This window comes from Gambusia affinis, linkage group LG19, assembly GCF_019740435.1.
Source record: "Gambusia affinis linkage group LG19, SWU_Gaff_1.0, whole genome shotgun sequence".
Taxonomy (NCBI): domain Eukaryota; kingdom Metazoa; phylum Chordata; class Actinopteri; order Cyprinodontiformes; family Poeciliidae; genus Gambusia; species Gambusia affinis.
The window spans coordinates 20,006,493-20,034,475 of NC_057886.1; the positions used below are offsets into that span (position 1 = coordinate 20,006,493).

General features: G+C 38.7%; 4 protein-coding genes across 6 annotated transcripts; 1 reads left to right on the forward strand and 3 right to left on the reverse strand.

Annotated features, from left to right (window-relative positions):
• Positions 1-295: 295 nt before the first annotated feature.
• Positions 296-13,869, reverse strand: LOC122821584 (GEM interacting protein). Of its 2 annotated transcripts, XM_044099644.1 has the most exons (21): positions 13,609-13,869; positions 11,327-11,417; positions 11,085-11,175; positions 10,831-10,870; positions 8,404-8,529; positions 6,900-6,964; positions 6,625-6,732; positions 6,441-6,521; positions 5,886-6,047; positions 5,392-5,529; positions 5,019-5,209; positions 4,792-4,883; positions 4,655-4,717; positions 4,470-4,553; positions 4,239-4,381; positions 3,960-4,136; positions 3,725-3,862; positions 3,391-3,590; positions 2,961-3,282; positions 2,437-2,539; positions 296-1,628 (listed from the first exon to the last, which is right to left on the reverse strand). In XM_044099644.1, the coding sequence occupies exons 1-21, from the start codon at positions 13,649-13,651 to the stop codon at positions 1,003-1,005; spliced, it is 3,084 nt and encodes a 1,027-aa protein (XP_043955579.1). In that variant the 5' UTR covers positions 13,652-13,869; the 3' UTR covers positions 296-1,002. The 2 variants fall into 2 exon arrangements, with proteins under 2 accessions (XP_043955579.1, XP_043955580.1); XM_044099645.1 differs by lacking the exons at positions 10,831-10,870; positions 11,085-11,175; positions 11,327-11,417; positions 13,609-13,869 and adding an exon at positions 8,766-9,331.
• Positions 13,870-14,376: 507 nt separating this feature from the next.
• colgalt1a (collagen beta(1-O)galactosyltransferase 1a) lies at positions 14,377-21,898 on the reverse strand. Its single transcript, XM_044099646.1, has 12 exons — positions 21,536-21,898; positions 18,894-19,004; positions 18,671-18,788; positions 17,530-17,664; positions 17,248-17,452; positions 17,034-17,153; positions 16,810-16,886; positions 16,581-16,687; positions 15,800-15,932; positions 15,603-15,730; positions 15,309-15,515; positions 14,377-15,215 (listed from the first exon to the last, which is right to left on the reverse strand). Exons 1-12 carry the CDS (start codon positions 21,757-21,759, stop codon positions 14,945-14,947), a joined length of 1,836 nt encoding a protein of 611 aa, XP_043955581.1. The 5' UTR covers positions 21,760-21,898; the 3' UTR covers positions 14,377-14,944.
• A 68-nt stretch (positions 21,899-21,966) lies between these two features.
• On the reverse strand, positions 21,967-25,012 carry pgls (6-phosphogluconolactonase). Its single transcript, XM_044099658.1, has 6 exons — positions 24,929-25,012; positions 24,352-24,622; positions 24,148-24,255; positions 23,963-24,064; positions 23,007-23,147; positions 21,967-22,635 (listed from the first exon to the last, which is right to left on the reverse strand). The coding sequence occupies exons 2-6, from the start codon at positions 24,613-24,615 to the stop codon at positions 22,489-22,491; spliced, it is 762 nt and encodes a 253-aa protein (XP_043955593.1). The 5' UTR covers positions 24,616-24,622; positions 24,929-25,012; the 3' UTR covers positions 21,967-22,488.
• On the forward strand, positions 24,559-27,675 carry LOC122821592 (zinc finger protein 614-like). 2 transcript variants are annotated; one of them, XM_044099657.1, is made up of 5 exons: positions 24,559-24,640; positions 25,325-25,709; positions 25,787-25,883; positions 26,733-26,835; positions 26,920-27,675. In XM_044099657.1, exons 2-5 carry the CDS (start codon positions 25,420-25,422, stop codon positions 27,594-27,596), a joined length of 1,167 nt encoding a protein of 388 aa, XP_043955592.1. In that variant the 5' UTR covers positions 24,559-24,640; positions 25,325-25,419; the 3' UTR covers positions 27,597-27,675. The 2 variants fall into 2 exon arrangements, with proteins under 2 accessions (XP_043955592.1, XP_043955591.1); XM_044099656.1 differs by lacking the exon at positions 24,559-24,640 and adding an exon at positions 24,897-24,985.
• The last annotated feature ends 308 nt before the right edge of the window (positions 27,676-27,983 follow it).

Here is a 27,983-nt window from a genome sequence, read left to right on the forward strand (position 1 = left end):
TAACTTTATATTGGTATCCTCTTCTATGACAAATAAATCTGTTGTGGCTTTGATAATAATCTGAATCGTCTTGATTCTGGGTTAAGTCTCCGAAGCAGCAAAAGGAAATAAGTATTGATAACTGGCCTAAATATTAGGAAGAAAAATAATAATAAACTGGCTTTACTTTACAATTTCTCTAAGCTTTCTGAGATCAATGGATGAACATTTATACGTTTGGTGTTTTAAAAATATTATTAAAAAAATAAAATAAAAATGAAACCACGGAATACAATTAGTAAAATATTTTATTGCCCTTACTGTTTATTTGTTTTTTTTTTTACATGGTTTTGTCCTACACCGAGCTATCGCCCTCTTGTGTCTAAAGAAGAAAGGTGCATTGATCAAAAACTAAAACAAGGATAATAATAACAGTTAATACAAATATGACACTATTGATAAAGGTTATGTTTAGTTACGTACATTATTACTCTGGAGACTAAAAAAACTGAATAGAAAACAAATAGAAACCAAACATTTACAATCTTCACATCACAAAACATGACGCTTTTGTGTTGATTTGCATTTTTTTTTTACAATTACAAGCACCTTCATGTTACATTCAAATACTGAAAATGAAAAAAACAAAAAAAACATGTTCCTGTATTATCTGGTTGTTGCATTTTTCTGCTGAAAGGTAGACAGTTAAAAGAAGAAGATTTAAAGGTACTGTGTCTGAGTAAGCATCAACAGTGATTTATTTCAGGTGTGTTTGAAATCATCAACTTTTCTAAAAGCTTAGCTTTTTTTTTAACAATTCAAACATGCTAACATAGGGAAAATCAAAGTGAATAAAATACAGTAGAAGATGATTTTTTAAAAAACTACATGAATGTAGTCAGTTTTTACTGTTTTAGTCACTGTTTTTATTTATTTTTTTATATTTTTTTACACACAGTGTAAAATAATTGCAGTTCTTCAGTGTATGTAAATTGTTATGTTGTCTAAAAATGTCCCCTTCCCTCAAACAAAGAGCTGCTCCTCCTTCTCTGAGTGGCTGCGTCTCAGCTTCAAACTAGACAGGATCTTCTGGGCTGGCGAGGTCAGGTTGTGCTCAGCAGAGCTGGTCCTCGGACACGGATAGTGAATGCGGTTCTGTCCAACACTGTTTAAATTTACATTATGATCAGCTTGACTCCATCTTGTCATTTCTTTAGTGGACCTCTCTGTTGTTCTGGATGATAATGTAGCTCCTGGTGATGTTGCCGTGGAATCCACTCCCAGCATGTACTGCACAACCTCTCGGGGACTCGGAGGAACATTGACCGTACCCTCTGCTGTAGTGGTGACCTGGTGGGATTGCTGAATGATATCACAGTGGCCCTCTACGTTTTGCAGAAATCTCTGCGATCCAGGGTCTGGAGAGGAGTTGCGGCTGTTGTTTGCGCTACGATAATTTGCCCTTTTTGGAGTCGCTGGCTGTTTCGTTGCACAGTCTGGGTTAGAGAATCGGGGTCCTAGGTTTTGAAACCGGTGATGCTTCACAGGCTGTCTAGTGAAACGATAATGTGGTTGTGTGCCTGAATCTGAGGAAGATTTTCCTGCAGCTTTGCCTTGAGGATTACTTGATGATGCTTTCATAGCCAGGACTAGGGTGAAGAAAGAACATCAATGTGTAATTTGCAAAATTACGTCAGTCCTAGCAGAGGTTACTGGTTATTTAGCTTGTAAGTTAAGAAAACTTTGCCTTGTCGTAACTATATTGTAGAAAGAATCACATTTATCTTATTTCTCAATTTGAAACTGAAAAAACAAAAAAACAAAAAAAACAAAAACACATAGGTTATTGATTTGAGATCTATAGCCGATGCAGCCGTATGCACACGGTCAGTTGTGACATGAACTATAAGAAGTTCTTGTAGAGGAAACCGCACAAAGAAGCAAAGCAACAGAAAAAGCAAGTAGCAAAGAGTAGTGTGAGCTTCCTGTGCAGCAAAAAAGACAAGTTCCCTTAGTTTGCTGTTATTTTTTAAAAGTGAAATTAACACCCACAAATGATTTCCAATGCTAATCATTGGTAATCAATGTGGTTAAATGTGATTATATATTAAACTGGTGGATTAATATAAATGATTAAGAAATGTAAATGTATATCTGTTTTAGTTTAGCACTTATCATCAAAGGGAAGTCATAGTCCTAAAAATAACTAGAGGAAATGAGCTGAAACAAGAAATGACAACAGAACTTGTGGCAGTCTACACCCACGGCATCAAGTGGTTCGAATCCTACTCTTATTTTACCATCAATAGCAACCTGCTGGTTTGATATATGCATTTTGAGACCAACCTAATCAAAACATGCCATTTACAGGCAGCAGGAAATGCCAGTATCCACAAAATGTATGTCATTTCTATTTGTATGTTCAGGAGCATTTGCTTACATCCCACATCTGCCTACCTGCGCTCTCACTGGCTTCAGGGCTGAGCTGGTCCACTGCCTCATTGGATGAAGACTTGTCAGATATATAACCCTCGCTTGAGTCTCTCTTGATAACTCGGCTCTGTTGGAATGATACAAGTTGAGGTGGATTTCTGGGAGCGTTTACTGGTCGCTTCTAATCCTACTCAGTCTGGGACAGATGGGATAGTAGGGCGATCGCTACGTTGGGTACAGTAATTTTGGGCTCTTATTCTAAATGCTAATATTCTGCCTCTTCTATTAGTTTTTGAGTTATTTCCTTGAGCCATTCTAAATGTTTAAAGTGGGATTCACAGTGGTTATTTTTTAAGAAGTTAGAAACATTCAAGAACTAAAGGCTGATAGAACATGCAAAGCAGAGCTTTAAGCAGAAATGCAGCAGCTGAGTAGCTTTCTAATCTTAAAGAAATTAGCAAAAGGTTAATGTGCTGAGGCTAAGTAAAAGAAGTGCAAAGTATATGCCAGGGACACTTGATTTATCCTTTTAAGACCAAGGTACTTACCTCTAGGGACTGTGGACGCTCTTTGGAGGAAGTGTCAAGTTGCAAGTCTGCATCGACTCCATCCAGGGGACAGGAAGCTCTGGGTGGGGTTTCTGGGAGAGGTGCTGTTGGTGCTGGTGGAGGGGGTGTGTTCATGCTCTGCTCCATTTCAAAAATCCTGTCGTAATGTGTAATGAGGAACTCCACAAGCATCGCCTGGTAGCTCGTCTCCAGAAGGGCGATCATTGACATGTCCGTAGACACTAGAGGGCGCAATAATGTCGGTCCAAACACAATACCTAGATTGCTAGGTGACATCTTGTTGTCATAGTTCTCTGAAACTCTGGGGAGGCAAAAACAATGACAAATGTTAGAACAGCTGCAGAGAAAAACAAAGGGACAAATGTTACGCAAGTTAATCTAGAGGTCTTTCTTTCTGTATCATGCTTACCTTTGCAGATGAGAAATAAGGTACTGCAAAGTTGAGTAGTAATGTGAAGGGAGCTTTTTCAGTAGCTTTTGTAGATTGTGAATAATATCCAATATCTCGTTGGGCTCTGGTGAGGTTTCCTTTTCACTCAGGTGCTGAATGGTCTTTCCCACCCCGATGAATTCATTGTACAGGTCAAAGGTTAATAGAGGCTCTGGTAGCTAGAAAATATTGTAGTGCAGTGATTTATTCAGAAGAGAACAAGTTGCTGCTGATTTTTAATGCTCTTTTAGACAACTAAACAAGAAATTAGACAAAATTTTATTAAGCTTTTTTTTAGAACTTCTAGAAGTACCTCCTTGAAGAAGTGCTTAAGGATAGATGTGATGTCATGTGGCGAGTGATCAGAGAGGTCAACCTGGTCCTTGTGTGTCTCAAATGTTTGGCAGAGCTTCTGAATGCGAGGTTTGGCTCCACTCACACGATACACCCCCTCAGAAACAACAGCGGACAGCAGTTATTAGACAACAGTTCAGATTCAAGAAGCTGCATCTTCTAGGTCAACCTCTTTGAAGATGGTAAATTAATACCTGAACAGAAAGAGCACGACTTTCAATCTCGCTTGTGCAGCATCGAACAACAAATGGCACATCATCCGGCCGGTCTTGTAAAATCACAGAGAGGTCCACTCCAAATACGGTTCCCTTCTTCTGCTCACACTCTAGCTGACACACTTCCATACACTTTCTGTGGAAAGACAGCCCACACTAACATGTAGGAGGAGAAGAACAAGTATTACTATTTTTATTTTTACAGCACCTTCCTCTTTTGCCCATGTTAGTCTGTATTATTACAGTTTATCTCCATACCTCCTCACATTCAACCCCACTGACAACAATGTAGTTGTCACACTGTTTGCATTTACCCATCTTGCTCTTCATTTTTTTGAGGCGATGTGTTAGTGCAGCTCGAGAAAACATTCGTGTTTTCACAGACTGACCATCAGCATAGTCTGTGGACATAGAAAGTAGACAGGTTTTGTGAAGTTTAACGTCAACGCTGAAGCAAATGATCTGAACGTGTGCAGTGAGGAAACCGACCTGATTCTGACACCAAGTCTGATACTTCCAGGTCATCAGATGACACTGTCAAAGTAGATCCTGTTTTGGGCAGTCTTCTATGAGCTTAAACAAAAAGAAGGAGGAAAAAAAAAACCAGGAAAAATGCAAAGTTTACATTTTTATGCAAACTTTTATTGACAAGAGCAAACGAGGCCTGTTTTTACCAGGGCTTGAGAGGGATTCCAAACTGCCTCCAATACTCTCACTGTCACTGTGCCCCGTTCTCCCTAAAAAGCATCAAAATGTAAGTTAAGAAGAAGAGTTTCAAAAATGGTCATGACATAGTTTTTTGAGCCCTTACTGCCATCAGTGGATCGTTTATAAGGACTATCCTCAATTGTGGGTATTGAGTCCTGCAGAGGGCTGAGAATGTTGCTGGATTTTCTTCTGTTGCTTTTGAATGAAAACAAAAAGTCATTTGATGATGAGCAAAGTAGAAAAAGGAGATTAAAAAAATACATGTAAAACATTGTCTTTCTGCTGCAGTTCCATCAAAAAACAAAACAAAAGAAACCTTTCCGTCTCTACCTTTTACCCTGAGGAGTGTACTCTTGAAAGCTGAAGGTCTGGAGAGTTTGCTCAGGCCGACGCCTGCTGAGGATGTAAAGCAGATAGGGTTCGCCAGGCTCCACAGTCCTGCAAGTCAACTCAAGGTTTTGATACCCAAGAGGCACGGGCTCTGTTTGCTGCCGCTGGTAGTAGAACATATTGACTGTGACCTGAGGCAAGGAGACGCTGTGAGGTTCAAGCAGGGATCTTGTCCACCATAATCACCACTATAGTAATATTTCTTAGAAGAGTACATTGAGGCAAGATTAACAGTAAGATCTGCAATAATTTATATACAGATTGTTTAAACACAAGCTGAAAGGAGAAAAAAAAAAGTTTTCTTTCCACCAACCTCTTTGAGCAAATTGTCTCCCTGACAGATGAGCTTGCGAGTGTGAGTAATGATTCTTTCTTTGGATTTCACTAATTCATCTTGGGTTAACTTTGCGTCACTCACACACTGGTTGTAGAGAATTTCTGCCTCTAATACCTACAAGGAACACAGAATTAACCTCGAAGCTTAAAAATCTGTTTCTTTTTTATAAGAGCAAAATGCTGCACTAACGTTACAACTGTGTTTTCAAAAACGTTACTGTGTAGATTTAACATAACAAATAAATTACAGCCTTTCTATTCCCTCAACAATATAAGAACTTCATGGAAAATTGAAGCAAACATTTATAAAAAGAAAATATCTGAAACTACCTACTACAAGCTTAATGCCAGAGTAATTATTAAAATATCTATCAAACCTTAACAAGTAAACACAAAACAAATAAATGTTTTGGGGTTTTTTTTCCAAAAAGTGTATTAAATTTGTGTGTTAATAACTTCAGGTTAACACACTTTTGACTGCGCTTCATCCTTGGACTTTCTTCTCTTGTCGAGTGTTTTTACTCCAACTGTGTCATCCACCGCTTTCGCTGAGATCGCTTTTGCCTTTTCCAGTTCATCACAGCGTTGGAAGTATTGATGCTTGGCCTTTTTGAGAGCTGTGATGGAATCACTCTGAAAACAAGAAACAGGGATGCACAACAGAATAAGTAGAAGAAAAACATATTTCTAATTTATTTTTAGCTACTGTCCTAGGAAGCAATGCACAATACAAATTGAATTACAACCTTCTGCTAGACTTATGAAAACATTTCCAAACATGCATGTGACAAATTGGTGTCCCAGTAATATATGGATCACTGAATATCTACTGAATAGGATAATATAGAGAGACTCCACAAATATAAGACAATCACCACTTTATTGAGCACAAATGTAGAGTGCCTTGTAAAGGTACCAAGCAGGTCATATCCAGACACCTCTTCAGTAACAGTTTTGAGTTTGACAAAATGTGCGCGACAAGCAGAACACAATCACAGCAATAAATATACAGAACATTTCACTCACCATCTTCTTTTGCGCCCTTGCCCACTGATCTTTAAACTCTCTCCGCCACTTATCAATCTCAGTCCTCTTGTCAGCCAAAGCCTTTATGACAAAAACAAAGTTCACATCAAATACTTTCTAAAATATAAAGATGGTTAATTGAAACTCACACTTTTTGTTACAGTTTACATGCTAGCATCTCTACCTGGTAACACCGGTTTTGCAGGAGTTCTGAAGTCCTTCTAGAGGTCAAACTATTCTTTATGTCTTGTTCCAAAGTCATGGTGTAGATATATTGTAGTGGCATCATTTCCTGCACAGTAAAAAAAAAAAAGAAAGCGTTAATATGGCTTTACTGCAGCTGATCGGCTGCAGCAAAAAGGTGAAATGATACAGGCTTGAATTTGAGGAAGAGTATTAATTCCTAGAACATTATGGGCATAAAAAGAACCTTGGTTTTATTAGTTAGCACAGCCGTACCTGTTGTGTCACGCTGACCTTTGCTCCTTCTGCTGCCTTCATCACATTTTTTACAAATTCTTGCTCTGTCAATGAAAATTGCCAGGTGATTTTGACAAAATAAATATAATGAAAATAAAACTTAAAATAAAACAATGAAACTATTAAATAAAATGTTTATAATTAGCTAATAAAACCATGAATAGAAATTAAGGTTCTCGGTATGTTCTAATGATCTTATCTGAATTATTTCGGTGTTCAGGTCCAAGTCGTTACGGGATCGCTGCTGTGCCAGTACTGTTCTTTATCCGTTCTCTTTAAGCTGTCTCCTTGTTGTCATGAATCAGTCCCAAAATGGCAGCACCATGAACAAACTTTATGAAGGTGTTTGTGGTATGAATGGGTGAGGGTTGAAGTGTAAACTCAGAGTTAAGGCAAGGAGTGAAAATATAGTTTTATGGTGCACCAGTGCTCAAGATTAGAGTAGCTAAGATATGATCATATAGTGATTACACATAGTGAGATGCCCTCACCCAAGCTTTGCACTTTTACTCTAATTTATTTGAGAACATTGGGTTGAAGGACTTAATAAAAATCCACAAACAGTATACTTATATAAAGTGCTGTGAAGACTGCATAATCTGTTCATCTATTAGTCTGAAATGCAAGCCGTTGATGCACGCTGAGGGGACAGAAACTTTAGGAAACTACTAAGATGTTGTTACATAAAAGTCAGTGGCCAATGACTCAAAATGAAACCCATAACTTATACATATTACATAATCATGTACCAGACATTATTGTCATGTAATAACTAGCAATTTGTTCATGTTTTGTCCTTATTAGTTTTATTTGTAACCAAGTCCTTATTTTAAAATGCTATTATGATTGGGAAACATATCTCACAGTGTTACTACATGCTGTGTAAGCAGTGGTTTTCTTTGAGCTCCACCCAGCATTACATGCAGTTGCACTAGACTGCCTCAGACAGCTTTTGTGGGCAACCCTGTTTTTGATCACTTCCTCTAGACTTGTAATCTTTATATCCCTTTCTGGACACTGCACCTGTTCAGGCTGGTCTGAGGGTAATCTGAACGAGCCCCCTCTTCTTTAGTACCCTCCTCTTACTTGCTAATCTTTAATCATTTCTCTGTGTACGTTGTTCACTGGGGAGACGGAAAATGATCAGGGAGGCTAAGAAGGTACATTGTTGCAAAATATAATCTTTTTTTTCGGCTGAAATACTGCATTCGCCACTATGTGCGTATTACTTAGAGATCAAACTTATGCTTTGCTTGTGAAACACAGAAATCCACCAAACAAGTGAAATACACTGAACCTAAACCCAAAAAGCAGCAGTCATTTCCCCAAGCTATTTCCTGTTTGGTGTTTCAATTTGCATTTTGTAAACAACTGTTGCATTTCAGCCTTTTCTTACCTGTTAGATTTAAATACACCACAGGAAAGTGAAATTATTTGCATGTTGCTCTGTTGCCTCCTTGTTTCAGGTTTTTTATGTACTCACCCAAGCTGATTCTCTTCTCCATCCAGGCAAGAAGGTCCTTGGCATAGCGGCACCACATCTTGGCATACTGCAGTGCCGTCTCCACTCCATCCTCACAGCGAAAGAGGGCCAAGTCTGCTTCCTGGGCTGTGAGGGAGTACATCAGCATCACTGTAGGGTCTGTACACTTGGGGATGAATCCAGAGATAACACTGGGTCTGCTGGGCTACACCCAAAACTTCTCCTTCCTGGAGGACCTAATCTACCACCGGCGGCAGAGAAGCATCAATCTAGCATACGGTGTCAGCCCAAAGACTCCACTCAAAATCAGACAAGACAAAACTAATGAAAAACCAAACAAAGCTTTAAAAAGCAACACAAACCAAGTACAGGAAAAATCGATTGCATCTGGAAAGTCATTGCTGTTCCTCAGGATAAGTTGTCGCTTCCAGATATTTTCAGCAGAATGTTAACATCCCATCACAGTCCCTACATCGTTTAGGTAGCTGGCAAAGAAAATAGGGATGTATGTCATAGGGGCGGGCTTATATCAACCACAGGCAAACAGCTACAGCTAAATAACTTCCCTCCTCTCCTCTGTTCCTCTCTCTGCATGGACCCTCCCCCTTACACCTGTTCACTGCTGGTCAGCTTTTGAGATCTGAGCCACTTGGTGAGAGCAGAACAACATGACAGAGCTGGTAGGCACTAAGAGACACTATAATCTCTCAACTCTACTGTGGTCTGGCTGACAGGCTGTTTGTTTGCCAACCTCTGTGACTTCTTCCTCTCTGACTCATTTCACCTCTGACTGGGTGATGTATGTGTGACAATCACATGCTCTCCAAAAACCTCTCCATCAAAACTGTCCAGTCTTTTTCTTTCGTCTGCATTCAAACTCAGCACAATGAAAATAAAGCATTGTGACTTTCTAACTTAAAACCTGCAATTCCTCCAACTACTCATCCCATTACAGAATTGCCATTAATCAAAAGTCCTCAGAAGGAGTGTCGTAATTTATCTCAGTAGTTCCTCACTCAGACATGTAGATTTCATTATCCTGTGTTTTGACGTGGACACCAAATCCAATTGTAGCATGCGAAAAAGAAAAAATCCACCTGGGGGATTTTGTTTCCTGTCCTGTTCTCTAGCAGAGTCAAAAGTAATCCAAAGTGATGGAAAAATTGTAGCCAGGTGATGTGATAAAGTTGACAATATTAAAATTCCTGTCAATTTTCGCAAATAGAAAATACTCCTTTTAAGAAATCAGTCCATGTGTAATTCTGCGCTGCTAAATGACTACAGCCTCTGGCGCTTAGATTGAGGATTATCCTGGTTAGTCCAGATTTCTGAGTGAAAGACCTTGCAGTCGCACAGAGTAAGATTTGCCTCCTGGAGTGTTGATTGAGCTCCTGGGATAAGACAGGGTGGGGGAGGAGCTGTTGAAGTAACAAGATTAAGTTTGACTTTTTTCTTTTTTGTCTCTGGGCGGTTCAGCCCAAAGTTACTCATACCCCAGGCAGATCTGAAAAACATTCATTTGTTTTTATTTGCATTTTAATGGCAAAAAAGCAAATAAGATTTACACTTTTCTTAATAATCAGTGGATTTTTTTTCTGGTATTACAGCAATCAAACCCTGCTGATCAGCTTTTTGACATTTTTTCATGGGTATGTTGAAGATTTATTTCCTTAGATTTGGAAGGCCTCTCTGCCATCACCCTAATCTTTAGCTCCTGTCACAGATTCTCTTAGATTCAAGTCAGAACTTTGTTGGGCCTATCCAACATGTTAAAACTGCACCCAGACAGAAGAAACATGTTGGTAAATCTGAATCTGTCAGAGCTAGAAATACTTTTGGATGCAACTGCAAATTACTTACATCATCTACAAACCATCTTCTAATTTGAAAAGTCTTCTGTCTGGTGAGATAAAATCTTTTCATTAGATTTATTATGGAAGCATCTATTGAAAGGGATGGTCTCTATTTACTTAGTTTGTACTTCTTTCACTCAAGCCACGTAACTGACAACTTGCCTTTATTTAGTCTAACCCTCCTTCTTGTGTGTAATAAATTTGGAGCATCTGTGCCCTGCTTAAATCCTCTCGCTTTATCCTAATCTTGTTACAACAGGTTAACTGTAACTTACAGCTAAGAGCAAGGATGTAAGCAACACTAAAATAGAATATGTGTTGCTAGCAGCAGCTGAAGTTTCTCCCCAGAGACTGACAGGATGACAGAAATCAGTGACGTGATGGTGTATTTCAAGGTGAAGAGGTGATTAAGCTAGTGACCTTTCACCCTGAAATCATATTCTAATAGATGTTGCTGCATAGGAAACCTGCTCATCACGGTTTATGAAAGCCAGACCTGAACAGGGTTGATTTTTTGTTCGCTAGCCCTCTTTTCTTGTTTATTATCTGACTTGGCATTAGGAAGACATCATACCTTTCAGGCATCCATCGCCTTCACCTGCCTCAGCACCAATCTGTGAAGTAAAAAAAAAAAAAATACTTACGCCACAGAACAGGGAGAAGCTTACTCTATCAAAGCACTGATTATAAAATATATTAATGTTATCTAGTTAACAAACAAACAAATAACAAAATCAGCAAATTTATTAACAGATCAAGAACTGAACCTCAACATCATATTATAGAGATTCACGGTTTTCATTAGTTGTAGGGGAAAAAAAATCTTACATGTTCGTCATTTTGCTCTGTGATCTCTGCACCTTCTCCAGAGATGGATTCAGAGATGAACTGGCAGTCGCTGTCTATTAGCAGATCTTCTCTGAACACAGGAGAAAATGTAATTCAAAAGAATTAAATACAAATACCTGCAGTTAGTGGATTGTATATATTGAACACTTAATTTATTTCTATTAGATCTTTTTCTGTTAACCACAAATAGCCGGTTCAACGGTTAAATATCTATTACTTACGAGGAGATTAAGGAGAGATCAAGATTATCAAAATCCCTGAAGATCTCACTGTATCGCTTGGTTTCAGACTTATGAGGCACCTTCCTCAGCTCTGAAATAAGAAATAAAAAACAACCTAAGATGTGAGGAAACGGTCTTCCTTTTTCTGTCACAAACAGAAAATCAAATAACATTTTTCTCAAAACATGTTTGCATATCACAATAAATACAGAAATTAGATCAAATTAGATGATAACATCAAACATCTTATAGTCCGTTAACAAATTAACGTCTAAAGTGTATAATGAACTACAAAACTTGGTAGGGGGGGGGATACACTATATATAAAGGAGAGATGGGACAAGGAAAGGAACTGTCAAATTCACATTGAGGACTGGTCGGACATTTTGATTAACTGTTGGAAATGTACATCATCACTAGCCTACAAGGAATTTGCTTGGAAGACTGTTACACGCTTCTTCAAAACACCAGAAATGCAGACAGAACATGCTGGAGGTTATGTGGGTCGAATCAAGCCGGCCACATTCATATTTTTTTGGAGCTGTCCTAAACTATTTTCCTACTGGGAGACAATTAAACAAAGTGTAGAGTTCGTTATTGGGGTTAATCTTGTTCTAAACTTTGAGACGATGTTCTTGGGCAGACGACCAAACTGTGTAAAGGGATTCTATAAAACATACATTATAAAACAATCACTCGAAAATGGATGTCTGATAAAACGCCGACACTACAAGACTGGATAAACATCATCCAAGACATTCGCAAGATGGAGGAACTGACATTTGCTCTGAAACTGGAGCAAGACAGATTTGAAAGATCCTGGACCCCATGGCAAACTTTCATGGACTCCAGATCTGAAACCGATGAAAATGAGGTGACACCCACTCTTCTTTAGCTACTCTGTTCGATGTAGACTGTTTTACAGTTTGGGAAAGTTATTACGACGTGGCACCAGTTTGTTCATTCTTTTTTCTCCCCGTTCCTCTAAAAGGGTCTGGGGCGGAAGAAGGAAAAAAAAAAAAGGGGTATGTTGTATGGACCAATGTAATAAACTGAATGGATGCTAGTATATGTCTGTACCACCTTTTGTAAATAGAGGAGATACACATCCTCCTTGTTGTTCCTTAATAAAAATTTGAATTAAAAAAAAACCATCTTGTAGTGCATAACCCAGATAAACTTCTTTTATTTATCTACAGTTCTAAATGTAGGACAAACTGTGTGAAGAATGGCCAACAAACAAAGAATCCTACATGAGGACAAACCACACACATCAAGAATATTTACTGAATTAAAAAAAAGATCAAACTAAGATCCTCCTTTAGACCATCTGACAGCATTTCCTGGATGTTTCAGAGAAAAACAGAGCTTTCAATCAAATGTGAGCTAAATATATAATGCAGATAAAAACTGTGCCTTTTGTAAACGAGCGCTCACACATTTTTTGCATATCTTATTTAACTGCTGCCTCATCTTCTTGGTTTTTGCCCCGACAAATTACAACAGATGCAGCAAATAAGTGAAAGAAATCTCCCTCCCTCTGAGGCGCCTCCATCTTGGTCAACCACATCCTGCTCACAATTTGTGTCACGTCCCATAATGCAACGAGTCCCTGTTGTTCACAGCAGTAGAGTTTCATGACAGAATGAGAACTGAGAGTAAGGAAGATATTTCAGCAAAGTTCAAAAATCTAACTGTCAAAACCTGACTGAAACAAGATTTTTTTTTTTTAGTGCCTTATACAATTTTAGCATCAATACATTTGGGGCATATTATGGCAAGATTTCTGAACTAAATTTTGTATATTTTTGCAAATCTGCAAACTGGTCCGCCAGTTTAAATCATTTTGGATTATAAATTGATTATAAATAGATCCTGTTCTATTATAATTCAAAGCTCAGCTGAAAAAAAAAAGACAAAACTAGAATGTGTCAAAAATGAAGGAAGAGTTGAGGAAGTTTACAAACCCTTCAATGACACACAGGATGCCTCAAAGCACCACTAACACTCTAGCAGACACATTTAGGCTCACTGTGCATGCAACGTGTGCATGCACCCACATGCAAAGTCTTTCCCATTATGGCGCCACTGCATTGTCAGCAAACAAAATCAAATTTTCCAGTGTAAGGTAATTTATTAGAGTGATGAATGTACAATAAATATTAAACAAATGGATTAAAAAAATTAAAGGATTTAATAAGAACCTTTTTAAAAAAAGACTGTAACATACTAAAAGTAAGAGATCACTTACACAAACATCTCCCCAAAGGTTCAGTTCTCACCTGTAGTTTGAGAAGAATCCTTGTTTAACACTCCTTCTTCCATTTCTCCTCACTTTTCTCGTACCAGCTAGACCCTAGATACACTCACACATCATTGCACCTGCATTCATTCAACAATATATCACTTAAAAAACAAAAAATGAGCCGTTGCAACGGCTGAAAAGTTCATCCAGGCCTTGTATGCGGAGGCGTATAGTAGCAGAAAATGATCAGCAAACAGCTCTGACCTTGCTACCGTTAAATCTCTCAAAAGATCTTCCTCTGCTAGAGAGGAGGTTGGCTAATGTTTTCACCATGAGGGGAAGAGGAAGTGTATCTCTGTCACAGTAGGACCCACCCACATTATAACACCAAATATAGCGAGAAGGTGCCACTGTGTTAACTTTGTGTTGTCTTATTTAGAATTGCAGACTTATGAACGGGGGGTTTTTAAATTAAGGAAATAACATTATGTGGTGAAACATCTTTTATTTATGTCCGTTGTACCTGGTGGAAAAATACAGTACAGACCAAACATTTGGAGACACCTTCTAATTGAGCTCAATTAGAAGGTGTCTCCAAACTTTTGGTCTGTACTGTACGTTGTGCGCAGTGACCCCAAGAACAGTTAATGAGGTCACAATTAAGAGGTAAAGCAGTTTTTGCAACTCGTATAAAAAAACATTTAAATGTTGACTCTGTATTACTTAAAATCTAGGGACACATACAGAATGACACTGCTACTGTTATGTACAATTGCATATTGTTGTCAAAATAAAAATCACAAAATGTACTTTTTAAAATGAAACCTTTAATTTTATCTCCTTACATTAAACCACACATATATTTTTACACAGTAAAAGGGTGAATCATTTTTATAGCATGTGGAACATATTTCCATATGCCTCAGATGAAGTGCTTTACTAAAAAAAGAAAATTACAAAATAACTTTTATTTTAAAAAAAATTAGCAACCAAACTGTTTATTCATCTGCAACTGTTCAGATGTTTGGAAAATAAACATTTTGCTGTGTAACGTAAAATTAGTTGACCTAAAATGGCTGAAATGTAACAGTCTAATTTTATATGCATCTGTTAATTTCTGTATGACAGACAGAAGGTGAGTACTGCAAATGCCATTAATAATGACAAGTCTAGTGCCCAATTATAATAATATCCAAGTATACAAAATAAAAGTCAGCCATGATCCCTTTTGAAGTTGTCACTCGAGAAAAAAATCCAAAACTTTAAACTTCAGTATCACATCCCTGTTGTGAAAGTAAATCAAAAACATTTAGGTTAAAAAAGGATTAAAAAATTTTCAGATGTCTTAGTTTTAAGCTCTCTCCCAATTTCTCTTAAAGCTCGTCTCGAGCCGTGCTGTCCAGAGGGGAGTGGAGCACGTCTGTGTTTTGGGCCTCACGGCTGATCTCGGCCTGTTCCTGAGTTTTTCCCGAGCGCGCTTCTCTGTCCCAGTCTGTACGGACCTTATCGTTGTCCCACACAGTGGAGGTCTCCGTGTCGCTGATGTAGCCGGGGTCGCCTGTGTAGTGAGTTGGAAACACCAGGAGCGGCTCTGCAGAAAAGGCCTTCAAGTCCCTGCTTTCAAACTGCTCCATATAGTCAGAGCTGTGAAGGAGAAAGCAAAGTGAGGAACATAAGAAGGTTGGCAAAAGGTTTCTGTAACTGTCTGCACTTTTACTTCGTGGGGTTAAAACTTACAGAGGGTGTTTGTTGTACATAATAGGAAGAAATTCATCGACGGGTAAAATCCTTTTTAGTGGTTCTGCTTTCAAAAGCTTCTCAGCACCCTGCAGGGAAATCATATAACCTAGAGTCCAATATGAATAATCTGCTTCTACTAAGTTATGAATATTTGGCACTGCTTTCTCCTTGTGATCCACTTGCATTCTTTTCCGACCAATATATCTGTAAGAAAGGAAGAAACCAAAAGGTTTGGTGAGAAAAACTGCTGATATAATGTGACTGTGATAAATGAAGGAAGAACAAACTTACATAAGATCCCAGTCCAGTCCCTCATGCTCAACCTCACTCATCAAGTTCATCAAGCGACGTTTGAAGAAGACCTCGAAACGCAGGTCGTCTTCAATCACAAGGGAAGTTTCCAGACGGCGATCTACAATCTACAAATAACGACATGTCAGTATTTATCAATTTTAAAACATTCTACATGTTCTGCATTTGAAGTTCACCTCCTTCCAGATGTTGTAGTGGGAAAGAAAGCAGCCTAGTTCTCCCTTCGTCAGTGGTCGACCGTGGTAAGGGTCCTGGTATCCAGGGAGCATATGGATACCCAGGGCATGAATTTCACTGACATTCATCGCTCTGAAATGCGGGCATAGGAAGTTTATTTTTATAGCACATTTAAGCCACACTAAACAAGAGAAGAAGTACACCAAGATAAAAATGGCATGATTTAAGAATCACACAAAAGAACCGAACATTACAATGCAAATTTGTAACAAGTAAAAAGCTGAGGCATGCGGGAAAAGCTGCAGTAGATATTTTGCTTGTAAAATAAGTTTGAACTCCAAATAAGCGTCTTCATTTCAATCACAATCATTAAATCCAGCCACAAATCCAATGTGGAGGTGTATCAGTGCTTCATGCTAATGTAAATTTACAGTGCAGCCATCAATTAACACTTACCTGCCTCCAAACATTTCAAATCTGTTCTACTTAAACTTCCACTAGTAAAGACATACAACTGTTCTCTGACAGAAACTGCTGATTCTGTTAACGCCATTAGAGCTAAGAACACACAACTGAGAGATCCAGCTGCTAAGTTGGACCTGTTTCTCAGTACCATCTTCTTATAAAAAAATAACTTAAATATCAGGTATATAATTTTCTCCAAAAGCAGATCTATTTTGGATGTAGAGCCCATGATCAGTTAACAGTTGGCCCAAAGAACAAAATATTCATTTGTAACAGCTACAGACTGTTTTATTACTTATAGAAGAGTAAACTTACTTTCCATCTACTGCTGCAATGATCTTGCAAGCAATCTTCTGCTCATGCAATGCCCTTAGCATGCGTTCCCTGCGGTCAGTCCGTCTCGGCAAGTTTATCATGAACACCTAAAATGCACATAAGATAATCAAATGTAACCTCTTCATTTATCAGCAGCGGGGAGTCTTACAGAAAAGAGATGAGCAGAAGGCCATTTTTGCAACTTCCATCTTCACATCACTCTACTCACTTCATCAAAGCCCATTTTGTCAGGTTTTTTTCTAGGAACACGGATGTACTTGGAAGGCATAAGTGGAGGATTCCGCACTGGAATGTAATATAGAAGATGGATGCAGAAATGGTAAAAATGATATGCTGTGTAAAGTTTCATGCTGTAGTCACATAAACAGTGTCAAAGAGCTGAAGCCAGCGACAAGGAAGTGGTTGTTTACAGTCAAAATGCAGAAAACTTACCATCAACCTCCAAGAGCGAGTGTAAGAAGCTATCCGCTTCGTCTTGCAAATTATTGTGGGAGCGCAGGGGTACAGGAATATAACCATAAGTCTCCTTGTTGCATACAAACATTTGAACATCTGGAAAAAGCATAAAAAAATTCATTAAACTGAATGTAACAACAAAATGAACATCATGCTTATGTTTATAAGCTAGCAATTGTACGTTAAGTACCTGCCATCTGAGCAGAGAATGCAAACACAATGATGTCATCAAATGCCCAACTGTATTCTGGATGTGGCGGGTGAAAGGCTAGCTGCCTGGTAGCCTGTTTCCTGAGGTCTATAAGGAATGTGGAGTGAACCATCGGAACAGCAAAACAACCTTTGCGGACTTGCTTCCTGATAGGGAGGTAGGCAGGTGTCCGCCTGTAGTAACCCTAATGAGGGGAGGTTTGTTAGCATGTGACTACATTGCATAAATCAAGTCAGGTAAACCAAATCATTATAACACTACCTGAGAAGTCATTCCACACCAGAAGTTTGAATAGGCACCACGGGATTCAAGCATTGGAGCTATTATTGTTTTATTTTCTGTCATTAACTTCCAGAGTACGTCTCGATCGGTTAGAAGGTTATCACAATCCACCAACTGCACAGAAGAGAGTAGAAATGACGTGAGATATGTTCATAATGAGTTTATCGGTTTCTTTTTTCATTGTGGAGGAACAATTTGCTACCACTACAGAATGACTTCAAGTCGCTGAGGATTGTAAGTACCGTATTTATTTTCTCTGAAGTCTGGACTTTATTGGCGGGTTTTTAGTCATTACTTTGTAGATTTGCAGCTAGGTTTGAGATACTTATTTGAAGCTAACTTTAAGTGGCCTACCAGACTGGCTCAGATTTGGCTCCCGAGTAATTTGGTAAATTTATAGCCACGGTAACCCAGGTCTTGTGGCTGGAAACCGATGCAAAACCATCACCCTTCCACACTCCAGTGCCAAAGATGATAATCTCTTTCAACAGAGAAAACTACAAAAACTCCCACTTTCATATATTTGGTCACACCTGCTGGTAATAAGGTAAGGATGGATTCGATTAGCAACACTCTACATTCCTCCTTAAATCCTATGCAAACAGCAAAAGTGCACCTAGTTTTGTCGTGACTATTAAGACTCATATAAACCTTTTATGTCCCGTGAATATATGTGCAGAGCAGTGTCTTAAAAAAAGCAAATGTGAAACAAGAGTGTGACTCTACTAATTAGCTATAATGGTCTAGTTAAAACAAACCCTAAATTTCACTTTTTTTTCCCTCTGTCTCTCAAGAGAACGTGGAAAAGCAATTCAAAGGAGACAAAACTATTGCAATTGTAGATCTACGAAACCTCAAGATTATACGCTAGTGCAACAAGAAAAAAACAAATAGAAATCCGCAAAGTATTGTGCTTACAGTTCAAAGCATTGGACTAGGAGCAGTGTGAAACTGACACCCTGTACTCTTTGAAAATTATAACAGTGCATTTGATTGGGCCTTGATTTTACACTTATCCATTGGCAGCAACAGCAGGATAAAAATAGTTCAACAGTTGGCTCGGTGCTAAGAACAACATGGTGTTGTACATTTGTATCGATAGAACAGTGTATTGACCTACCATCAAGTAATCGGCCCACATTTCACGAGCAGACTCCAGCGCTCCTTGCCGAAGCTTCATAACATGCTCATAGCGGAGATCTGTCCAATGTTTTGGACCATCTTCATCCTCGTAACGACTTAGAAATACATCTTAAGAGTTATTCATTGGAATTTGTTCATTTATTGATTCTGTGATTTCATTTAGCAGCACCTAAATTTATTGGAAGCTCAATGCAACAAACCTGGGTTCTTCTTTTGGCCTCCACTCCACATAATGGTACAGGTTCTCCACCTTTAAAAGCCAGTCACGCAGAATTACCGTGGTGTTGTCCTCATTGTGATCAGTTGCTACCCTGTAAATGTGCAACAAATTGAAATAAAACATATAAAATCAGTAGGTTTGACCAAAAACAGGTTCACAACAATTTAGTGCAGAACTGTTGCCAGATTGGGTTTAATCAGAGACTGGGTTGAAAGGACAAACCCCGACTCAAATAACAATAGCTCTCTGTTCACTTTTTGTAATGTCATTGTATGCAGCTGTGGGAACTGAACTGACTGTTAATAATCCCAACATCAGGTAACAAAAACTGTGAGCTGAGATGACATTTTTTTTAGGTTAGCAGTCTGTACAAAAGAAATACACAAAGGATACAAAAGATACAATCAAGAAGTGAAACCTTTGTCTGTAAAACCTTAAAAGGAAGGAAAAGATTTGAACTGTGAGGTAAATGAACCTATGTTAGCGGGGAAGTTTACGCAACTCTGTGAAAGAATGAAAACATACCACAGATGTTGTTTCAGCATTTACAACACATATAATCAAGTAAACACACATTACTGGGCATGGAAACACAAACACTGCATGTGTTTTTTTTAACAATCACAAACATGAAGGTATTTTATTGGAATTTTCTTTAGCAGACTAGAGGAATAATAAGGAGAGTATCACATGATTTTACTAACAAAGATCTGAAAAGGTTTGACCTGCATCTGAATAAATAAAATCCAGAGCATACAATTGCCTTCAGAAGTCAGTGTATCACAATTTAAGTCTACATATTAGTGAACAAATCTAAAGAAAATGAACATCTGATGCCATTTCAGTGAATGAACATAGTTAATTAAATATGTCTGCTGTAACTCTGCTGGATACATCTGGATAAATATTGTTAAAAAAAAGATAAATAATGTAACAATCTAATTTTTGGTCAAGTGAAACAACAGTCTTTGCTCTAAAAACATTTTCCATCTGACAGCTTGATTTTTTTTTTTGCTATTTCTTTGGATGAAAGTCATAATTGATGATCCGGAAAGATTTCTTGTGAGTCTGAGAAACCCGAGTCATCTTCCTAAATTGTTCACCCTTTACATGACTCAAACTTGAATCTGAACTTTTCTTGTTCATAAACAGATTAAACCGCTTGAGAAAAATTTGTACTAATTATCTATAAAGCCACTGTACTCTAAAAACATATTCACACAAGTTGCACCTCTTATATCTGGTCTATTTTTACTGCGTTGTCACTCTGCAGCACTAATTGCATGCACCGAGGATTTAAATGACAGTTTAGTGGGTTATGATTTGGAAGTTTTTGGCACCATTACAAACAGCTGTGAGAAGACACAGCCAAGTGCAAAGAACAAGAAGTGCTTACAGCATCTCAAACTGTTTGAGGGGCCTATAAAACTAAAATGTCCAAAACTATTTACAGCAGAGTTAAACATCTGGCAAGCCATCTTCAACAAGCAACACATGTTAACTGTGGGAAAAAAAGTGACGAATACATGTAGATTGCAAGTAGGGAGCGCACCACTTGAGTCCAGAGGATATGCTGCAAGGAGATGACGAAGAAAACGATGAGCACCTAAGTCTGGGTGGGCTGTTGGAGCATGTCATTTGCTTGCTTTTTATGTGAGGAGCCCCTCCCTTATTTCCACCAATGCTGGCAGACAGATGTCTATCCATCCATCCATCCATTATCTGAACACCCTTCTTCCCTAATGGGGTCGGGAGGGTTGCTGGTTCCTCTCCAGCTGCGTCCCGGGCGAGAGGCGGGGTACACCCTGGACAGGTCGCCAGTCTGTCGCAGGACAGATGTCTAAATTACCTTAAATATGAGTTTGCACAATCTAAATTTGCTTTGGAATATGTGCTTTCCCCAGATAACTGAAATGGTGCAGATTAACAGATGCTTTAAAATGGCCCTAAAATTATGTTTAATGTAACAGAATAACTTCACCATTGGGTGAGGTTACAAAATATGTTGACACAGCCAATTATTTATTTTTACACTTTCTAATTTAGCTTATATTCACACTGTCCAATAAAATTGTTTCAATGTTGTAAGGGTAAAATGTTACAATGTGCTAGCTGATCGCATAGCTTTATGTATATTTTAATGAATTGTAAGGCTAATAATTTTGTCCATCAGGTTTGGTTTCAGACATGGAGAAATATGGAAGTGTCTGGCTGAAATCAAATTTTATTTTGAATACTGAATCACACAGCACCCCTCGTGGCCAAGTCTCGTCCCCTCCCCTCCACGTTTACAGAGAAGTGGGAACAGTTGCTCGAGTTTTGCACATAAATCTCGATCAACTGTGTCCCTGTTTACTCAGCTTATTATGTGTTTTCAAAGCCAAACTGAGCAAACTGAGCATTTAATCTATTGTATTGTGCACGATGAAATTCAAGTGTTAAACCACGACACGTTAACAGCGTGACATAATTTGGAACATGCGTCCAAAATCCACCCTTATGCATGTCCACCGCTTTTATTCCCCCCTTAACATTGTATATTGTCTTATTTAAAAAGAAACGTCCCCCAAATGTGAAGTCATTTGTCTTTATTTCAGTACAATCTTACCTACAGTAACTTACCATACAGCCATACGGTCCTTAGGATACTTGAGTCGCTCTATAGTTCCCAGAAAGTACGGCAAAGAGTGTTCGGAGTTTCTGCAGATGAGGGCGAGAAGAACCCGGGGAGCCAGAAGAGGAGACTCGGGGCTCCAGCGCTCCTCCGCGAAGTATCCCCGGACAGGGGAGCAGCAGCAGAGGAGCAGCAGGAGCAGCACGGCGGGGAGGACGGCGAGCCCGTGCATTGCGACAACTATCTGTTTTATGTGATCTTACTATCCTATTGCGCTCGTTTTAAATTAAAATGAATAGTAGCTTTGCGTTTCGCACCCATCACAAAGCAAGTACAGTCTGTGCAGAATGCCCTGATGTTGTAGTGCGAAGTTGAACCTTAAAGGGGTGGGATGTAGTCTTGTCTTAAAGGGGAAACCTCAACCGACACAAAATGTGATTTTTTTTTCTCTTTTCAATCAAACGTGTTCTTTATTTCGTATTTCAGAAACGTAAAAAGCATTTCCAGGCAGTCAAACCACAAGATCAACTTAATTCACTCCTTCAAAGAAAACCACAATAAAAATGTGTTGTTTTTTGCGGTCATGTTCAAAGAAAGAGGAAAACAATCTTAAAGAAAAGAAATTACATCAAGAAAACATTTCTAGAGATACACTGAGACTTTAATCACACTGGGGTATGTTTATAACTTACAAGCCTTAACATTAAAAAGTGGTAAAGCATTAGAAGAATAATAGTAATGTAGATGTACAGTAATTACTTTGTTCTTCAGTAAAACTAAGACATCCAACAAATGTCCCAATGCACATTACCTTCATACAGCAGCAACACACAAATGTAATTATCCAGGAAGTGGTAAGGTATGTTATTCATATGTATTCTTAAGCACAATTTTAACAATGCGGGAATGTACCATTTTGTATTTCCTGTTGATGTGCTGATTCATCATCAGACTGAGAGTTTTAAAGTTTGGCTCCTGCACTTGGCCTTTCAACCTGGATAGTCAAGGCGGCAGCTGCAGGGTCATCAATGAGCCAAAACAGTTCACCACTGGTTGGTACAACACGAGCGGCTGGATATGGCGAAGCTTTTCCACCCTCCAGAACCTCCTGCAAAAAAAGAGATGAGTTCTGAGTAGCAATCCAGCAAAACTGCACAAATAAGAAGATTAAGCTCCTCTGTTTTGGTTAGTGTGTCAAAATGGTTGATGCTTTAATATAGTAAAACAATTATTACTACATTGTTTTTAGTCACTTGCATATGAAAAACCCAAAAGGTTTTGGCTAATTTAATTGATTTTTCTACAAATAGTATGTTTATTGTGACTGTGAAAATAGAAGGATTAATACGCAGACATGCTTTCCGAGCGCGAAATTTACACACATTTAAAATCTACATTGCTTCTGATAATAAGTAGGGACATTATATATTATATAAAAAATGAAAGGCTGTATATAAATCATATTTTTCCAACCATCACCTTCAAAACAGTGGCTTTGCTTCCACCTGTTGAGACAAAGGCCACACAGCGTGCAGCGTTCACCACTGGGAAAGTCATAGTGACGCGTTGTGGAGGCGGTTTGGGAGAATCACTGATAGGAGCCACAATTTTCTTTGTTTCCTGCATGTGGGATGCAGACAAAGCCAAGACATAACTTTTTACACTTCATATTTCACAAGCAAAACACATTGGAATCAGTGGAGATTATCCAGTTATTGATGCATTGCTTCTAGTCTTACTGAATAAGTAATTTAATGTAAAGCATTTTACTTTTTGCCAAAGTGGGAACTTTCATCACTCAGCTTGATGAACACGGCATGATGCATGATCTGCCCTAATTAGTAGTTGAATTCTGAGAGTTTGGGATGGCTCTTATGAGAGAGTCGGTTGAGTTAAAAAGTATAATTGCTCCATTTCAGCTCTAACCCTGACATCGGCTGGAGGATGGGAACATCAGTCTTTAGCTGCTGGTGGCAAAACATTTAATTATTCTTTGTGGGGGAAACGTACGGGACAAGTTCTACATTTAGCATCAACAGCACATCTGTGCAGAAGATGCTGATGATTGACAAACACTTTGAACGTATGTTTAAACCATACATAAAGTATAGTGCAAACCACCACTAATTAAACTTCAGCTCAAAGGACTCTGTCTTTCATGACACCAAGACAGGACATGAGAGAAGCATCATTTTTTATTAACACTCTACTTTTCTTGAAAAATCTATTTTATTTCTACTGTATCAGGTGTGACAAGAGAATTACTCAAGAAAAAATAAATACAAATGTAGGCAACGTCAAACTCTTATGGAAAAATCTAAGACAGTCCGACTCCTTGAAAGCCAAATAAAAAAGGAAGACTTAATTTGAGATTTGTTCACAGAAGTGGTTATGTCTTAAACACTAAACAGACTGGAGTTACAAATAGCAATTACCTCCAGAAGTGGATGACCTGGAAAAAGAGAACATGTGTGTCCGTCTGGTCCCATTCCCAGCAGCAACAGGTCAAACACAGGAAACTCTTCACCTGGGAACACCTGTTATTTTGAATTTAAGAATTCAATTAAATTCAAAGAACCAACCAGGAAGTAAAACATAAAAGCTTGGGATTCATTTGGACCTGTTTCAGTTTACAGGCGTAATCCTCAGCACACTCTGCCACTGGCAGAGAGGAGTCTATGGTTAAGATTCCACTCTCAGGGATGTTGATCTTGGGAAACAATTGACTCTAAAACAGAAGAAAAGTCTGGCGTTTAATTTAAATGCCATTTGGTGCAAAATACATTAAGAGCCATACATTTTACTCAGTAACAGGAAATTTGACCTTGTAAAGCCCAAATGTGCTTTCCGGATCATCGAAAGAAACCAGGCGCTCATCACAGAAGCCAATCACCCACTTGCTGCAATCTGGCTGGGGCAGAGCCAGCAGCTCTTTGCTGAGCATGGACACAAGGCTTCCTCCTGAGAGACCCAGGGTGAACCTGCCATGAGAGGCTATGGCCTTCTCGGCCCGAGAGATCACCAGATGGGCCAAGACTGGACCGAGCTCGGCTGAGGAAGGAAAGACCACAACTCTTCTTCCAGCCATCACAGCACTGCAAGAAGAGAGAAAGGTTGCAAAATAAAAGGAAGTCAGCTACAAAACAGTTTTGCAACTGTGTAAAAAATGCACGTAGCAAGGCTTTTGTAAACATTTAACAAATCCTTTAACGATAAGAACTTTTATTAAATGTGGTTTACTAAATATGTCAGGCTACGGGGGGATTTACTTGTAGCCTACTTCAAGTACAGGAGAACCACTAGTCAGTAGGTTAATACAAGCGCGTTTCTAATTACGTAGAAACAACTGCAAAGCTAAAATGTGATTATTTTTAAATATAGAAACAAATTACTTTTAATACCTTGCAGAGAAAATTCGAAACAGCAGATGGTCATGTGGATTTTCAGTCGGCAAATGAGTAAGTTTAATTCCATGCACTACTTCCTGAACTGACGTTTCATCAGCCAATCACACGTCTTGCAACACCGCACTGCTTTCTGGTTGCTGTAGTTCCAGAAAAAAAGCAGCCAAAATGCTCCAATTTGAATGCAAAGTTGACGTTTAGCTAATATTTATCAATATTAAGAAGCGTTTTGGTAAACTAAACAAAATATGTCAATATTTCACCTCAACATTACAGTACTTTTGTATAATTGCTATGCTTCCGCCTCACCGGTAGATGGAATCAAAGTTTCCATTTGAACTACTTGAGTTTTACCCTTATGCATGCCTGTTCTGTTCCTCTCGCACAAAATAGTGTAACTACATGCTGTTGTAGTCGTCACGAAGGAATCCTGACTGTGGCAACTAGCCTGCGTGAATTTTGCTTGTCACGGGAGACCAACGAGAAACATGTCCACAGCCTTCTCCTTCCAGACGCAGCTCGTTTCCATCATGGATGCGCTATCCAAAACAGCTGTGATGGAAATAAGCAAACTGGTGGAGATCGAGTCCAAGATGCTGAAAATAGAAATAACAAGAGGGCGAAATGAAATCGCTTCTCTCACAGAGAAGCTACAGCTGATGGAGAAGTTACTGTTCATGGCTCAGGAGCGCAGGCAGGACACAGCAGCAGCAGCATCATACGCAGGGATGAGGGAGTCTCCAGAAAACAAAGCTTTTTTGGCTTCAGACAATTCAAAGTAGGTATAGTGTTTAATTCTACCAAAAGCTCTTTATCTTGACTGTTTCCTTTGACCGCTAATATTTTGTATTTAAGTGCACTGCATAGTAGTGGAACCACCACGTGGGAAAACATACAATCCTCAACAGAGATGGACAGCTTGCACCAAAGTGATGAGCATGCTTCACCTGAAGTAAGTATCCAAACTGAATCAAATACAGTCTATTTTAAACCTGTTTGACTTTAAAGAATCATTTCAAAACTTTTCCCACATCTGTCCTGTACATTTTCAGCTGAAAAATAAATGTATTAGGTACTAAATACATGAAATTCAACATGGCGACGCCTTTATGCGTAGTTTGCAGTACCCCATTTTCAGTTTTACTTTCCAAAACCAAACACCAGTCGTAACTAGTGGAAACTCTGATGTTCCAGTTGAGTATAACTGGGACAAAGAATATTGGGCCTTGAGGATTGACTTTGGATACCACTGCTTTAGCTAAAGCCACAGTTTGCAAAGAAATCCCTAATGATCAAAAGAACCTCATGGTACAAAGTTATTATTAAGGAGAATTATTCAACATTTCCGTGGCATTGTATATATGCTACACCATAAGAAAGGGAACACCTGTTATAAATGGGGAAAAAAAATTAGAGCATGGGGACAATACGAAGACTGGACATTTCTTCTAAATAGCTTATCCAAACTTGGTGATATTTTACCAAAACCTTTCAGGATAGTTTGTTTTGGACAGACCATTTCACCCCATTTCACTGTGCATATTCACTGTGAAATGGGGTGGAGGTTGCATCATGATCAAGGGTAATGCCCGAGCCAAAGTCCAGAACTATCACTGGTTTGTTTGGTTTTCAGTTAAGCTGCACAGGATAAACATCAGAACATATGTGGAAGAAGTTTTCAAATGAGTTATTAGGGTCTGTTTGTTTTTCCCCCCTCATAAAAACTTGGTATTTCAGCAGAATTGTGTACAATTTTAAAATAGAATCAAGTTTAATTATTTTTTACATTTATGGTATTTAGGTTGCAAACCCACCAAATGACTTATCTAAACTGATAGTGGTAAAAGAAGAGCCATCAGATGTGGAAAACAAAAACACCGAACAAGACAGAACAAATGAAGCAAGTGAGTTTTCAGATTGTTTTTGTTTGGTTTTGCTACATTATGTTGGTTTTGGGGAGTATTTACATTTTTATCTGCTGTCAACAGGAAAGGATGCAATCATGGATACCCAAAAGGCTCCAAATGTGATGCAGCATCCTAAACCAAGTGCAGGACACCAGCAACCTCTGTTCATCAATAGCTTTATGAGTTCAAGCAGCCAGCAGCCTTGTGCTGACTCCAAGAGACAGGAGATGCAGTGGAATCCACAACTAACACCGGCTCACACTACACTGCAGGAAGGAAAACAAGTGGTTCAAAATGTTGCCTCGCAAAACATCTGTGCATCCAGGAATGTGAAGCTCCACAGTTTTAGGAACTCAACTGCGAAGAGGTTTGGCTGCATGCAGTGTGGCAAGGGTTTCAGATGCTTCAGCCAGCTTGAAATTCACCAGCGAAGTCACACAGGTGAGAAGCCATTCAGGTGCACGCTGTGTGGAAAGCGATATGCCCAAAAAGGCCACCTGTACACACACCAGCGCACACACACTGGGGAAAAGCCCTATCGATGCACTGTTTGTGGAAAGGGTTTTATTCAGAAGTGCACCCTTGATATGCATCAGCGCACACACACAGGTGAAAAACCTTTTGTTTGTGTCAGCTGTGGCAAGGGTTTCACAAAGAAGTGTAATCTGAAGAAACATCTGACTCTGCATCTAGATCCTGGCCTAAACGTCTATGGAGGCGAGTCATTTAGTGGAACAATTATACACGGAACCACATAAAATGACCATGGCTAACATATATTTCTTCATTCTGATTTTAAATGGCTACTGGAAAATAAAGTTTACTTTGCTTAAGATATGAATGTGTGTCTAAGTGCATATTTTGAACACATCACTGAAAGGTTTTCTGTGCAAAATATCTGAAACTGATGTTTCAACAAGCAAATATTTTTTTTAGTAATCTGGTAAAGCCAATTCCTCCTGAGAACTTACAAGTGTATTAATCTGATACATTATGAAATCAACTGTGATTAACTCAGCTAGGAGAAAGTACTTCAGATATATAAAAAACACTCCAGGAACTATTAAATCGCCATTAAAGCAGCTTATCTAGCAGACAGCCAATTTTAATAGATCATTAAAATTTGTTTGGCTGAAAACACATTA

Excerpts from the sequence above, each read along its gene's own strand:
- LOC122821584 (XM_044099644.1), bottom strand. The coding sequence starts at position 13,651 with ATGGAAGAAGGAGTGTTAAACAAGGATTCTTCTCAAACTACAG. Across the intron at positions 6,522-6,624 it reads TGCAAAACCGGTGTTACCAG|GCTTTGGCTGACAAGAGGAC; the intron begins GTAGAGATGCTA and ends TTTGTCATAAAG. Across the intron at positions 4,137-4,238 it reads GTGGGGTTGAATGTGAGGAG|TGTGGGCTGTCTTTCCACAG; the intron begins GTATGGAGATAA and ends CCTACATGTTAG.
- colgalt1a (XM_044099646.1), bottom strand. The coding sequence starts at position 21,759 with ATGCACGGGCTCGCCGTCCTCCCCGCCGTGCTGCTCCTGCTGCTCCTC. Across the intron at positions 17,665-18,670 it reads TGTGGGCCGATTACTTGATG|TTGGTGGATTGTGATAACCT; the intron begins GTAGGTCAATAC and ends TCTTCTGTGCAG. Across the intron at positions 16,887-17,033 it reads CTCGCTCTTGGAGGTTGATG|TGCGGAATCCTCCACTTATG; the intron begins GTAAGTTTTCTG and ends ATTACATTCCAG.
- LOC122821592 (XM_044099657.1), top strand. The coding sequence starts at position 25,420 with ATGTCCACAGCCTTCTCCTTCCAGACGCAGCTCGTTTCCATCATGGAT. Across the intron at positions 25,884-26,732 it reads ATGAGCATGCTTCACCTGAA|GTTGCAAACCCACCAAATGA; the intron begins GTAAGTATCCAA and ends TATGGTATTTAG. Across the intron at positions 26,836-26,919 it reads AGACAGAACAAATGAAGCAA|GAAAGGATGCAATCATGGAT; the intron begins GTGAGTTTTCAG and ends TGCTGTCAACAG.
- pgls (XM_044099658.1), bottom strand. The coding sequence starts at position 24,615 with ATGGCTGGAAGAAGAGTTGTGGTCTTTCCTTCCTCAGCCGAGCTCGGT. Across the intron at positions 23,148-23,962 it reads CAGGTCATCCACTTCTGGAG|GAAACAAAGAAAATTGTGGC; the intron begins GTAATTGCTATT and ends TCCCACATGCAG. Across the intron at positions 22,636-23,006 it reads GCAAAGCCACTGTTTTGAAG|GAGGTTCTGGAGGGTGGAAA; the intron begins GTGATGGTTGGA and ends CTTTTTTTGCAG.